The sequence below is a fragment of the Poeciliopsis prolifica genome, unplaced genomic scaffold, assembly GCF_027474105.1.
Source record: "Poeciliopsis prolifica strain line A6 unplaced genomic scaffold, Auburn_PproV2 SCAFFOLD009, whole genome shotgun sequence".
NCBI classification, from domain to species: domain Eukaryota; kingdom Metazoa; phylum Chordata; class Actinopteri; order Cyprinodontiformes; family Poeciliidae; genus Poeciliopsis; species Poeciliopsis prolifica.
Genome location: NW_026562384.1, coordinates 5,910,211 through 5,921,452, shown reverse-complemented (window position 1 = coordinate 5,921,452; position 11,242 = coordinate 5,910,211). Strand labels below are relative to the sequence as shown.

The window sequence follows — 11,242 nt, the reverse complement described above, 5'->3', positions numbered from 1 at the left end:
GACGACTTTAGCATCCATTTTGTCGTTGTTTTTGCATCCCTGGTGGCCGTTGGACTCTCGGCGCGGCTTTTGAGATTTGGAAATTTGACTTTTAAAAGCGGCTTCTCCGCTTTTTCACGTTTCTTTTTATTCCGCTTCTTTCCGCGCTCATCAGTCTCGGAGGGAGTTGAGGCAACCAACTGGACCGGTCCGAATTCGGTTCTTTGACTGGAGCCCAGCTGAGACCCGAACCGGGGTATGTACCTAACGGGCGGCATCCCGAGTATAAAAGGCGCGCTACCACCGGAAACCAGCAGGTGGCACTGTTGGCTCGATAAAATGGTGGGAGACGAGTTAAAAGAACTCTTTAAAGAATTAAATAATTTTCTTCCTCACAGCTGTTTTATTCATTCAACATCTCACATTACAAATACTTCAAATGTATGCATACAGTTACAAACAGTTGGCAGCAAATTAATTTATGACTTTAGGTCTTTTACTTCAATACTACAAACCAACTATAAAAACTGACGTCTGCATTGTAGCGAAAATTAATCAGGAAGAAAATATAAAAATTGGAACTTACATATAAAGGTGAAATGACTTAGTAAAAATCAAAATATCAGTTAAAAAAAAAAGTTAATAAATATAACCTTCCCAGCATTCAATTAAAAACTATTGAAATTTAGCAATCAAGCTATACTAAGACATATTTTTTTTTTCCCCATGTGAAAATGTGAAGCTTGTTACAGCAATTCAAACTGGATAGAGTATAACACTTCACCCCAAAAATAAAAAGATAACAAAAGTTCAGATCAAAAATGATGTTATACATTTCAATTGAAAATATAGCAAATGCCAAATACATCATCAACCTTGTATATACAATGTTTTCAATCACAGTAGCATGGTAGTAGCAAAACAAGAAGCACAAAACTAATGTTTACAAAATAAATTTAGGTATAAATTATTATTTTTTTTTATTTTCAGACACCAGCATGAATAGGAAAAAAAAAAAGTCAAAGACTGCATGATTTATATGATTGAATGATGTACACTGCGGAGAACTGTTTCTGGAAAGAAGTATTGCACGTAATGGCTCAAAGTTAACTTGCAACATTAAATAACATTCAGGTTATGTCCCAAAGCATGCCACATCACAAAGGAGGAGGAGAGGGTCAGGGGGGAGTCAAGTGATCATGTCTCCTCACCTATGTCCTACTGAGTGTCCAATACATTACAAAAAACACATCCAAAGTGTTGTTACGGTGTATATTGCATAAACATGTCTGTGTAAAGGAAGGCAGACTCGATCGTGTAGAGAGACGCTACAAGAGAGGCAATCTCAACGAGATAAGGAAAAGTTTTCTTTTTTTTTATTTAAAAAAAAGAAAGAAAAAAAAAAAAGAAAGGGAGATCTAGTGCATTACGTTAGGTCCTGCATTATGACTAGCCATGTTATCTCTAATGCATGCCGGGAATAAGTAGAACTAACAGGCAGTTTTAGAAAGAAGATCTAAAGATTGAAAACAGATGATATCCACTCTAGTGGCAAAAGGGAAGATTTTACATTTTTCAAAGCCAAACATTTAGTTTTATGAGACTCTTATCGACTACACCAAGGAGAAAAATATGAGATTATACTCAATACTATCAAAATCAGTTTAGAAAGGTCTTGCCATGCCTTAAGATCCTGTAATAATATTTATTAGGAGAGAGAACTGTATACGACAGGCTTCTGAAAAGCCTCATTTTTTCTGTTTACTTTTTTTCTTTTTATCTACAGAATTACACCAATGCAACAGACAATTTTCAGATTTACCAGCACTTAAATATATAAAAGCTAATTGAAAAATTATATTAATCACTTTCTTTAAATGAAATTTACCATAAATGCAGATCTCTTAGTAACAAAGGTACAAAATTATTTTTCCACAAAGTGAAAAAAATGAGGTATTGCAAAAGGAGTTCTCCCATTTGTGAAAAATGTGCCTAAAATGACAATTGAAAAAAATATTTAGAAAAAGTAGTGCATAATAAATGTATATATGTTCATGACAAAATAATCAGCTATAAAACACTGTACAAAAATCAGCAGGCCATGTATAAAATAATATCTTTATCTCTGTGACAGCAAATTCAAGCTACTACCATAATCCAACCACAACACTTGTGATAGAGAGCTCCAGTCACGGTAGAGCGTGCAGTGGTACACCATGAGGATAGCTCAGGGAGACTGGACTGTGCATTCCCATTAGTTAGTTCTACATTAGCATGTTAGCTTCCAGTGCTAAGATCCCTGACGATATAAAGTGAATAAATACTACTGCCAATACCTGAGCCCTGAGGGCCGTGTCTTTATCAGTTGAAATCTACAAACTGAAACCCCAGCCTTGCCTCCGTTAACCAACAAGAGGACCACCTCAACGTGAACCCCCAGATCAATGACTGTTTGGACTACAGATTTAGGCCATTCTTTGGTTTGCTCTTTCTGGTTCCAAGTGTTAACTTTTAAACCAAGACCTAAAAGTTTATGCCAACAATCTTAAACGTGTGCCAAACTCGAGGGAGGATTTTTGTTTTGCGACTTTTTGTTTTTTTACCGTGACCAAAGGCTATTCACTAATCAACTTGGAAAAAGTAAATCGATCCATCCGAAACAAGAGTTCCAACCATTTGCACTCAACCTTTGGTAAATGGTACAGTTGTTCTTAAATCCTGCAAGCACAAAGTAAGGAAAAATGCACCTTTTCATAAACTCAACTTCCACAGTTTGTATACTGATTCAGGTGTGATCAAACCTCAGATAAATCTTATGTTACTTTCAACAACAAATGTAAGCAGCTTTGCCAACTAACAAGAAAACAAAAAGGTACACTCGGGTAGAAAAGGAAAAAACAAAACAAAAACAAAAAAAAAAACACCTAAATTCAAATCTAATGCATCCATATGCTCATGCACACTTAATGTCAAAACATAAATGGGATTCGACTCTTTTCTGTTAACTTCTTTTAGACGGCCAAATTTAAAAAAAAAAAATAAATAATAAATTAGTTTTTTTTTTTTTTTAACTTAAAAGAAAAGTGCATTTATTTTTCATACTACAGCCTATACCCCTTCCCTAATTTCTCACACTCCCTCCCCTGATCATGCGTTGCTCCCTCCCTCTAGCCTTAGTTCCAGCGGAAGGAGATGTGTCGCGGTCGGTCCCCTCCTTCCTTCACCAGCGGCTTGTGGAACTCCCGTCCGGCCCGGGAGTGGATGGCTGCCCAGCAGTACTCGCAGTAGTACTGCAGGCAGGTCACGTTGGCGCAGAAGAAAGGAGCGAACTTCCCCCCGCAGCGCGTGCCCTGGCACTCGTCGCACAGCTGGTCATCCAGGACATATGGCTTCACTTCCACCTGAGGGGAGAGGAGAACTGTCAAGATGGCGACCTAAACTGCACCATTAAAAAAAAAAAAAAAAAAAGGCAGATTCAGATCTTTTTTCTTTTTATGGCTAAGCACGAGATGGATCAACTGACCCGTTTATCAATCTCCCCGTGTTGCAGTTGAACAAATCGGGCACTGATGGCTGCAATGTAGCTCTGCTGATTGGAGAAGGCCACTCTCCCCGCGCCTTTTGGATACTTCAGTTCAGGATCCGTGTCAATCCCAGCGTAGCACACCCCCCCATACAGACGATCCATGATCATAGCGAGCTCAACTGGAAAGAACAATTAAATACATGTTTTAAAAGTGCCTTTTACTTAGGCCTAGTAAACTCCGCTCATTCACCTGCACGTAGGGGGCGAGGTACACCTCCTACGAAGATAGTCTTCCTTGGATCCAACGGCTGAGAGCCATCCATTACAAAGTCACTGTCGTTAAGGTTCCAGGGTCGAATCTGGACCTACACAGGGCAAATAAAGCTGCATGTAAATACATTTAAACTATCAAAAAGGCAATTATTCAAATTTTATTACACAGTGAAATACTTCAGGTGGATATTTCAGCTAATTTCGATGATTAAGGGACACAGATCTTTATGAGCCAAAATAAAAAGTTACTGATAGTTTACAGATTGCATAAAACTAAGAATAATAATCAGAAAAAAAGAGGACTTTTAATACAGAAGTTTTATTTTTAGCTCTACATAATCACTGGAAAGACAGCTGACATGTTAAGGAAAGAGTCACTGAGGGCCTTCAGTGTTACAGTGAGCCACAAACGGTTATTGCTCTGGAAGCTGTTCTCAAGCATATTAATGGGAAATTCAGCAGCTGGGAGAAAAACAAAAATGGTGATGGAAAAATATGCAAACTATATATATATTTAAAAAAATAACATGGATATTATTTAGTTGGTTGAGGTTAAATTCTAGCAGAAAACCAGAAAGTCCAGGTGCATTCCAAAAATGGGTCTTGAGTCCAGTCTAACAGTGTATATCTAACCACCAGGTGTTTAAAAAAAAATGGCCAAACACTCACAGGCTTGTCTTTGATGGTGGGACTGGAGACACACAGGTACAGTTTCCCATCCTCCTGAATGCAGGCGTCAATGAGTGCCTGGACGGAGCTTTCATCTTGAAACAGCAGGAACGCATATCCTGGAAGGATTTATACAGCCACAATCAGGAGAGTGCTTTAAATGAATGGATATTTTTGGTCAAAAAAAGAGAAAAAAAAAATCAAAGAAGTAAGGCACACTTAACTCACCTTTTGGTGGAAAATAAGACTTGCTCTCTGCCTTGTGGGGCCAATCAACAAAGAGATGACCAAATCGGCGGAAACTGGCAGTGATTTCATCTGGGAAAACAAAACTCAAAGTCAGAAGTAATCTCCAGCACAACTACCACTTTCTAACAAATAAATGTACTTGCATATTTAAAAAACGCTTTTACCTTCGTCTATGTCCGGAGGGAGGCCTCCAACAAACACTTTGCGGGAGTAACGCTCCACACGTTCACCATTGAGGTGTGGGAAGCAGTGAGCAGAGCCGAGGCCAGCGAGCCCCTGGTCACCGGACTCATCCTCTCCAAAGGACCGCTCGTCCTCCATGGGGAACAGAGATGAGTGGCCTGACAGAGAAAAACACTTAGGTGAAAATGCTGGCTTGACACAACTGATGTTAAACAGAAATCAAAACCATTTCAACAACAAGAAAGAGAAATAAAGGGCAAGGCTTGGATTGAATGAAAAATAATGAAATATTAAGGAACCAGCAGAAGAAAGCGGAGAAAACGTGTTTTAACGTGTTTTTGTTATTTCAGATTATTCATCTTTTTGATAGGATAAAAGTGAATGTTAGAACTGATCATTTAGTTCTTGTGAAACTGGTTGAATTCTTGGTAAGGTAGGAAATCTGTAAAGCCAATGGAAAGGCTCCCTGACATTATTTTGAGGAAAGGATGATGAAAATTAAGATCTGGTAGACAAACAAGAGGCCAACAACAAAAAACAGGGGGCAACAATTGATCAGGGAGAACAAGACACATTCATTAGCTTTACCTCGTCTTCTGCCATAACTTCTTGCTGCATGTAAAACACAAAACACTCTTGAAATAAGTTTTAAGGCACTAAAAAAAAAAAAGTTTGTTGAAAAATAAAAAAAAAATGCAACCAGGGCTTGAAATGTTATTGATCACCAGCTAAAATTTCTTTTAAAGCAACATTCAATCGGAATTTACAGAATATTTTGCATATTTTTGCTAAATAAGCTTAATTTACAGTAATTCCAGCTTTCTTTTAAACTTGAAGGAACAATCAGCATATTTTTAAATCATGTAATAAGACTGGACTGCTTGTTCAACTCTCCCAGAAAACCTGATAAGGTTATTGATTAAATTACAACACACTGTATTTTTTGTAGTTGTTCTCTTCCTTAATCTAGGATAGGCTCAGGTTATAATTGTCTATGTCGTATCCAGAACGGGTTTTCTTTGTTTTGTTTTTTTTAAGTTTACAAACTAAAATGACATTACTATGATGCAGAAAACACGAGAATTAAAAGAAATAAGATTTTTGCTTGCACCAATTTCAAGCCCCAGCTTGGCTTTAGCACTACATATTATGTTGCATACCATTCAAAGGTAGAGGTACATCTCCACCCTGGTGTGGGAAAGTGTAGCGTCCTAAAAGGCAACCAGAAAAAAAGTGAATAAATATCTGAGACCTCAGAAAATATTGCCGCAAGGATCTGAATGTTTTGGAAAAAGCTACCCAAAACAGTGATTACAGACAATATTTTCAAATCGGTACTGTGCTGCAAAGGTAAAAAGTCTGAACTGTTTTAAAAGAGTAAGAAATACTACAACATTGTATGCTTATTATGGCAATAAAAATTGTGATTCAAATTTACACAATAAAGAACTCCCAAAATGTTCGTATCAAAGTTTAGTTAAATGTTGAGGGGGAAAAATCAAGTTGCTTGAAAATACAAAAAACAAAACAAAAAAGCCCAAAGAATTTCAGAAAAAAGTAAATGCTGACCAAAATCCTCTCAAGCATTACTTGTAAAATACAGTGTAACCTGCAAATGCAGATTACACTGCATGTATATCCACTGCAATATAAAAACTGCCTAGATGCAATATTTGGTAAGATATTAAATATTAAGTACCATGCAGTCAATAATATCTTCAGTCTGTTTGGTCATGGTCCTTGATATCCACAGATGTGATGTTATTTTACATCATATCTTTCAACCACAATCGATATTGTCCCGACAACATTCAGCAATGATAAAAATATATTTCACCCAACCAATAATGTGCTGTAAAAAAGGCTGAACTGAAAATCGTTTTAATGTTTTGCTACTAATTTAAATCTGATCTTACCGCAAGGATTAGTTGTAAATATCAATACTCTTAATAGTTCACAAAAACAGGAGAAGAATTTGATTGTCATGAATCAGGAACAAGTTCCAGTCGGGTTATGTCGTATTCACAGAATGTACTAAGCAACTCGGATAATCACTAATAGTGAGAGACTAAAGCATTATTTCTTTTTTGGCATTTTGGACATTAAAATGCTGTAGCAGTGTTTTCAAGGTTGCACTGTACTGTGTGTAAAAGATTTATTGATATAAAGAGCTGGAAGTGCAATAAATGTTTTTTTATTGCAGCTATCACTAAGTTTTATGTGAGAGAGCCACATTGGATTCATTCCCTTCCCACTTGGAATGACAGTGTCATGCAACACTTTTAGTTTTTATTTTAAAAAATAAAAACTACCGTTTTATAATCCTTGTAGCCATTATTGCTGCTTGACATCAGAAAAACAAGTTAGACATGCTGATATCTGTGAATTTCACAATAATGACATGACTTGGAATAAATAGTTTTCAAGTCTGTTTTGGGTGTTGTTACAAATTTATAATGAATATTTATAATAAATTAATTGCATGGCAATAATATTCAATATTTTCAAAGTATATTTTGTGTTAAAGAAATGTTCTCTGACTATTCAATTACTGTATGATTCGTATTGTTACAATCTAGATTTAGTTTAGGTTAAATCTAGATTGGGAGATTTAACCTAAACTAAAAAAGAACTTGCATCTAGCTGCATTTAGCAAAAGCAAATGAAAATATTAAATCCAATCAATTATTTTCAAGCCAATCGTCAACCGCCGTCTACAGCCAGCTGCAAGGAAAACAATTGCTGATGTGGGAACCAACCTTTTAAGGAATCCTGTTCAGCCCTCATAATGTCAATCAGGGAGTTCTCCAGAGAGTGCATGTTGAAACCATCAAAAGACCGTGTCCTATCCTGCTGGAAGAGAAAACCACAACATTTAGACTTGCTGCTTCCCACTTCAAGTACAGCAGCTTACAAAAGCTGGCATGGCAAAATACAAAAACCCATCAGTGACAATTCCTGTGACAGTACAATAACAAGGAGGGAAAAAAAGGAATCCATCCACTGTTTCTTGTAATACCACATTGAAAGATATCCCACTCGAAAAGGTTAATAAAAACCCTAAAACTCATCTAGTATGTAACACAAACCATGCAAGACTTGCACCACTAAGTGTATGACAGCTGAGGGCACTCAAAGCAGCACAGGAGCACAAGACTTCTTAAATCAGGACAAGAGGAAGCACATGTGATCAGACCAGATGATAAGACTGCTCTCATTTAACCAAATGATCTAGATAAGGCCTAAGAACATAAGCACACACTCAACAAGTTTCTATTCATTCAATTAAATGGCTTGGCTGTCACGTATCCTGTTTTGCTAAAAAGGCCCGTTTGTTGCATTCGACACAGACTAGCATGCTAAACAGGGTTAACATTTGTTCCTGAAAACCACATAAGACAGTTTACATAAGAATTACTGACTCCCAATTTCTTTAAAACCCTTTCTTAACACACTTGATATACAGTAACCTATCTCTCTGCCAACCTGGAAAGAATAGACGCTGTCATTACGGTTCATGCTGTCCTCAACCCAGCCCTTGTGGTTGATACCAGAGGTATTTCTGGGGAACTTCTGCGAGGGAATCTGCAAAATAGATTACCAGATGTGTTATTTTTCTTAATGGCGGTAAATATCTGAGAAGGTTCACAAATTTGATCTCAGTAATCATCTACCTGGTTGTTGGGGAAGGATTTCTTCAAAGGGGAGTAGGAGTTTAGGCTCGTCACCCCTCCCCCGACACCCCGACGGTACTCTCGAACCCCTTGTGTGCCTCCCCAGCCACTGTAGCCACCTGGACTCCAGGAGGTGGACGTTGGAGTGGACAGACTCTGGTAACTTCCCCAAGGAGACGGGGGTTTGTTTTGAGCAGGAGCAAGATGGGGCAGCTGGGGGAATGGTCCAGCACGATGGGGGTGCGGTGGGAAGGAAGGCTGGGGTTGATGAGGACTAGCTGGGGAGCGGCGGTGCTGTGGAACCCCTTGACCATGAGGATGGGGTGTGGGAGGGTGGTGCTGGGTGACTGGTCCAATCTGTGGTGAGAAACTCCCTCCTACACCGAAGCTAGGCCCAGCATGGTGAGAGAAGTTCTGGAAAAGTAGAGGAGGACCATTTGTGTTGGAGCCAGCAGGACCGAAGAACGCGCCAACATCTTCCCCGACAACAGGAGACTGGTTCGATGGAACAGCAGGGGACCAGTTGTTAAAGCTGGTCAGCGAAGATGGGGAAGAGGTGGACTGTGCACAGCTTGTAGCCATTCCAAGGTTGTCCTGGTAGTCGAAGCTGCTCAACACCGGAGACTCGATTCTTAACTTCTCTTTTCCAACGCTGCTTTCCAGGGAACCCTTCTCCAAGGAGCCATCTTCAGGATGGGCCCCTTCAAGCCCCGTTAGGCCTCCTCCGACCTCCTGCTGGCCAGTAGATAGATTCTGAGGCTGGGTCTGAACTTGGGACTTCTCCTGCATGTCTTGGAGGTCCAGGGCTTTTGACTTGTCTGACTCCAGGATCTCATCTTGCATGTTACCGTGCTGGGCTACGGTGGGGAAGAGCCAAGCACTGCCTCCATTGGTAGAGCAGGCGTTGTTTACAAAGGAAGGAGGGCTGGGGGGGTTGGAGGAGTGCTGAAGGTGCTGTGGCTGGAGGTGAGGAGGGATCCTAACAGGGAAAGCAGATTTGTTACCACTGCCGTTCTTCACCAGAACTCCAAAGCCGTAGTCCCCCATTTAGGACGCCCTGTAGGTTTTCAGCTTTCACAGTCTTCTTTATCCTAAAACGTGGGTAGAGAACAGGCAGACAGAGGCCAGATTACATGATCACGTTCATTCGATCACTGTTAAAGATAATAATACAAAAAAATAAATAAATAACCACACCAGACGCAGAGAATGTGTCTTTGCTGCAGCCTGCCTGGTCTTGTGATGCAATCAATGAGATTAAATCATTGACTGGCCAGGCCATGGGAGGCCTGGATGAAATATAACACTATGGCAGGCAGGCTCGGAAAACACCCAGCCTCACCAACTCAGGCTGCTGGACGCCTGCTGTGCTCAGGCTGACGTCTCCAAAGGTCGTCAGGCAGCTAGCAGCAAAGCTAACAGCTGCTCATGCGCCCTTTTAATCACGCAGAGTCCATTTTAAACCCCACTCAGGCGAACAGCACGTACACCCACCGTCTAACGTCCCTTCTACCGCAATGACCTCTTCAAAAACACCCGTTTAAATACAGGGGAAAGTGTTGCTGACGTCTCCAGGGTAGTTCCCTTCACCAAGCCGCTAAGCTAGGATAATGGTCGATAACCCAGCAGACGTTGTCGCGCATTTGCAAACCACCCAGAAGGCAATAAACGACCTCAACCGCTTTAACGTCTTTCGAAATTTCGCCAGCGTTCACGACAGCCTTATCAGCGGCAAGTTTGGAAACGGTGCGTGGCTCTTTAAACGACCTCGTCTGTTTCGTGTCCTGTACGTTCAATGTCACACACACTTACCAATCCTTGTCATCATTTTTTTACATATCAAAGTAACGCAGCGAGGCCTTTAACCGCAGCTCCACCGAACCAACAACCTGAATTTGCATTATTTCAGATATAGCTACCTTCAGTTCGCCGTCATGACCTTATCGTTAAGATGTTGCCATATTTTAGCGTTTTCCCTTTTTCTGGGTTTCCTAAGCAGCCGGTGTAAATGGGTCTTCTCTCTCTCTCTCTTCTAGATGACAGCTGGGCCAGTGGGGAGACACTTCCGTCTCCATTCCCCGCCTCCAGCAGCCTTCGCCAGCCACTCAGTGAAAGGATTTCCTCCACATCGCCCCGCCCATATTATCTGTAATCTGCTGTCTGATTGGATAATTGCTGTAAGCACACGCCCACATCACATATTGTCAATGAATGGCAGTTCCATCTTTTCCCAAATAAGGAGGGCTTGAAATCAATAGCAGTTGTAGGAAAAGTAGATTAATGAAGGTTAAAAATACCATATATGTGTATGTGTGTTTCGGTTTTCAACACAGCTTTTTAAACTTTTTATAACATTCATAACTTTGTGGTCATTCAATATAAAATAGTAATTTCTCCAAAAAATACAGCTCTCTGCCTTCAGTGCTTTGAAAAGGTATACAAAAGTATTCACACATATTTAACCTTTTATTTATCAGACTAAATGGAGATCATCAGTCAACAGCGAATTTTAGGTGTCCATTCTAACATGAATTTGTCTTAATCTAAACAATTCTATTGTTGCTCTAGTTAGTCGTTAAGACCTGCCAGAAGGTGAATCATCTAAAGTCTTTTTCACCGTCAAACAGGTTTTCGTCCAAGATTAGCTTGTATTTAACTCCATCTTCCTATCAACTCTCACCAGTTTTCC

The 11,242-nt window shown here is 39.8% G+C and overlaps 1 protein-coding gene and 1 long non-coding RNA gene across 5 annotated transcripts in view; one reads left to right on the top strand and one right to left on the bottom strand.

The window, feature by feature from the left end:
- Window positions 1-359: 359 nt before the first annotated feature.
- On the bottom strand, window positions 360-10,626 carry LOC129362575 (cytoplasmic polyadenylation element-binding protein 4-like). 4 transcript variants are annotated; one of them, XM_055034160.1, is made up of 12 exons: window positions 10,473-10,626; window positions 8,554-9,644; window positions 8,366-8,464; window positions 7,639-7,732; window positions 6,040-6,090; window positions 5,468-5,491; window positions 4,861-5,037; window positions 4,676-4,765; window positions 4,448-4,566; window positions 3,756-3,870; window positions 3,503-3,684; window positions 360-3,380 (listed from the first exon to the last, which is right to left on the bottom strand). In XM_055034160.1, the coding sequence occupies exons 2-12, from the start codon at window positions 9,598-9,600 to the stop codon at window positions 3,153-3,155; spliced, it is 2,226 nt and encodes a 741-aa protein (XP_054890135.1). In that variant the 5' UTR covers window positions 9,601-9,644; window positions 10,473-10,626; the 3' UTR covers window positions 360-3,152. The 4 variants fall into 4 exon arrangements, with proteins under 4 accessions (XP_054890135.1, XP_054890136.1, XP_054890138.1 ...); XM_055034161.1 differs by having other exon boundaries at window positions 7,639-7,729; XM_055034163.1 differs by lacking the exon at window positions 5,468-5,491 and having other exon boundaries at window positions 7,639-7,729.
- Window positions 9,756-11,242, top strand: part of LOC129362577 (uncharacterized) — a 50,653-nt gene continuing 49,166 nt past the window's right edge. The window contains exons 1-2 of the long non-coding RNA XR_008606249.1: window positions 9,756-10,299; window positions 10,590-10,730. This is a non-coding gene — a long non-coding RNA (uncharacterized LOC129362577). The remainder of the gene's footprint in view (window positions 10,300-10,589; window positions 10,731-11,242) is intronic.

Bases quoted from the DNA above. Each gene is read 5' to 3' on its own strand.
- LOC129362575 (XM_055034160.1), bottom strand. From the start codon at position 9,600: ATGGGGGACTACGGCTTTGGAGTTCTGGTGAAGAACGGCAGTGGTAAC. The intron at 8,465-8,553 runs GTAGATGATTAC...TCTATTTTGCAG, and splicing joins AATCCTTCCCCAACAACCAG to ATTCCCTCGCAGAAGTTCCC. The intron at 4,766-4,860 runs GTAAAAGCGTTT...TTGTTTTCCCAG, and splicing joins CCCTCCGGACATAGACGAAG to ATGAAATCACTGCCAGTTTC.